The sequence below is a fragment of the Galeopterus variegatus genome, unplaced genomic scaffold (assembly GCF_000696425.1).
Source record: "Galeopterus variegatus unplaced genomic scaffold, G_variegatus-3.0.2 Scaffold11863, whole genome shotgun sequence".
Taxonomy (NCBI): Eukaryota; Metazoa; Chordata; class Mammalia; order Dermoptera; family Cynocephalidae; genus Galeopterus; species Galeopterus variegatus.
Genome location: NW_007737974.1, coordinates 12,999 through 14,645, shown reverse-complemented (window position 1 = coordinate 14,645; position 1,647 = coordinate 12,999). Strand labels below are relative to the sequence as shown.

At 55.1% G+C, this 1,647-nt stretch overlaps 1 protein-coding gene across 1 annotated transcript in view; it reads right to left on the bottom strand.

Annotated features, from left to right (window-relative positions):
* GABARAPL1 (GABA(A) receptor-associated protein like 1) overlaps window positions 1-1,461 on the bottom strand; it is a 9,846-nt gene extending 8,385 nt beyond the window's left edge. Inside the window, exon 1 of the mRNA XM_008594918.1 lies at window positions 1,096-1,461. Within this exon, the coding sequence (XP_008593140.1) occupies window positions 1,096-1,185 (90 nt within the window). The 5' untranslated portion in view covers window positions 1,186-1,461. The remainder of the gene's footprint in view (window positions 1-1,095) is intronic.
* Between the last annotated feature and the right edge of the window lie 186 nt (window positions 1,462-1,647).

Here is a 1,647-nt window from a genome sequence, read left to right as displayed (position 1 = left end):
CGGGTGCTAGGGGTTTCAACTGCTGGGCTAGGGCCGAGGTTCCTTCTGGTAGCTATAAGACCACGAAAGGTAAGGATTGGAGAAGAATCCCAAAGATTACCTGTCGTTCGAGAAAAGACAGCAGAAAATTGCAATTCTTTTACCTTTAAATTACATGTAGTACTTACCGTAACGTCCCTGCCTGAACATAAAGAGCACAACGGTAAAGGTTCTGCTCCTAAACCTCCAATATCCAAGCATTGTTGTCCCCTCTACCACACTCCAAAACCCGCCTCCCGCTTGGGGTGCAGAGCCTGCATTACAGGGGAGAGGGGAGCGGGCAGCGGGCGGGGGAGGGGCAGTGAGAGAAACGCCCGGATGCGGACAGACACACGCTTTCTCCCCGTCCCTCCTCACGGCCTGCCCTAGTTTTAACTACTTAAGCCGGGGTCCAAACCAGAGAGAACAAGGCCTCAGTGCTGCCTGGTTGTGTCCAGGAACCAACCGATCAGAATCAGTACCGGGGAAGGCCGACTGTCCCCGCACTTGTCCCTGCACTTGACCCCGGAGCCAAGAATGATGAGGCAAGCGGGCTGCTGCGCAGAGAGCGTGACCTTGTTTTCTGGGCCAGGCCTGTCTGTGCCGCCCCCGTCCCCCACCCCGCTTCCTAATTCGGAAAGAATACAAGAAAGAATCTGCTGGCTTCTGAACCAAGGCGAGCCCGCGAAGGCAGAAGTCTACGGGAGCAAACCTACGGCATCACACGTCCCCATCACAAGCTCCCTGCGTTTGTAAAGGCAGCAAATCTATGGCCCCGACCCAATGCCTGTCGCACAAATGCGCCCTATTTTGTGCGCATCTCGACCTACACACGTTCTGAATATTGCTGAGTCACTCGACGGAGGCTCCGCTCTCAAGATGCGGTCAGCTCCAAAGATGGGGACCGGCTCAGGGGGAACGGGTTTAAAGAGGTCCTCGGTCTGAACGGCCACTGGCTCTCGCTGTAGTGAAGGGCGTTCAGGGTTAAGCAATCCTAGGGGCCTCCCTTCTACCGAGACCCTTCAGCGCCTTAGGGCAGCCATCGCGACGCCCCCGCCCCGGTCCCATTGCGCTCACCGGGACCCTGTCCGGGTATTTCTTCCGGATCTTTTCTCCTTCCTTTTTCCGATACTCAAAAGGATGGTCCTCCTTGTACTGGAACTTCATGATGACCCGCAGGGTTTCTAAGATCCCCGGACGGAGGCCGACTCCCTGGCTGATGGCTGCGTCGCTCGCGTCTGGCTCCCTCCGCCAATTTCGCTGTGTTATCAGAATCGCTTCAGAAATGTCAGCTCCCGTCGCAGCAGCGCTTGGCCAAGCGTTCAGAAGGGACCTCGGGTCCCCTTGCCTGGAGGGTGGGAACAGTCAGGTACAGAAGTCCCGGCGACGGCGCTCCCCTGGAGCTGGGCACAAGAGAGCACCAAGGCGGCGCGGTGGCATTGTGACGTCACAGCGCCGCGTCCTACGACGTCGCAGGACGGGGGTGGCCAGAAGCGTTGTCTATTTCACTATATTTTCCCTCTACCTAAACTTTTCCTAAATTGATTAAATTGTAAATATACAAAGTTTTACTTGTTTTTTTTTTTTTTTGTAATTGTGCACTAAAGATGGTTTTAAACCAGAAAAAAA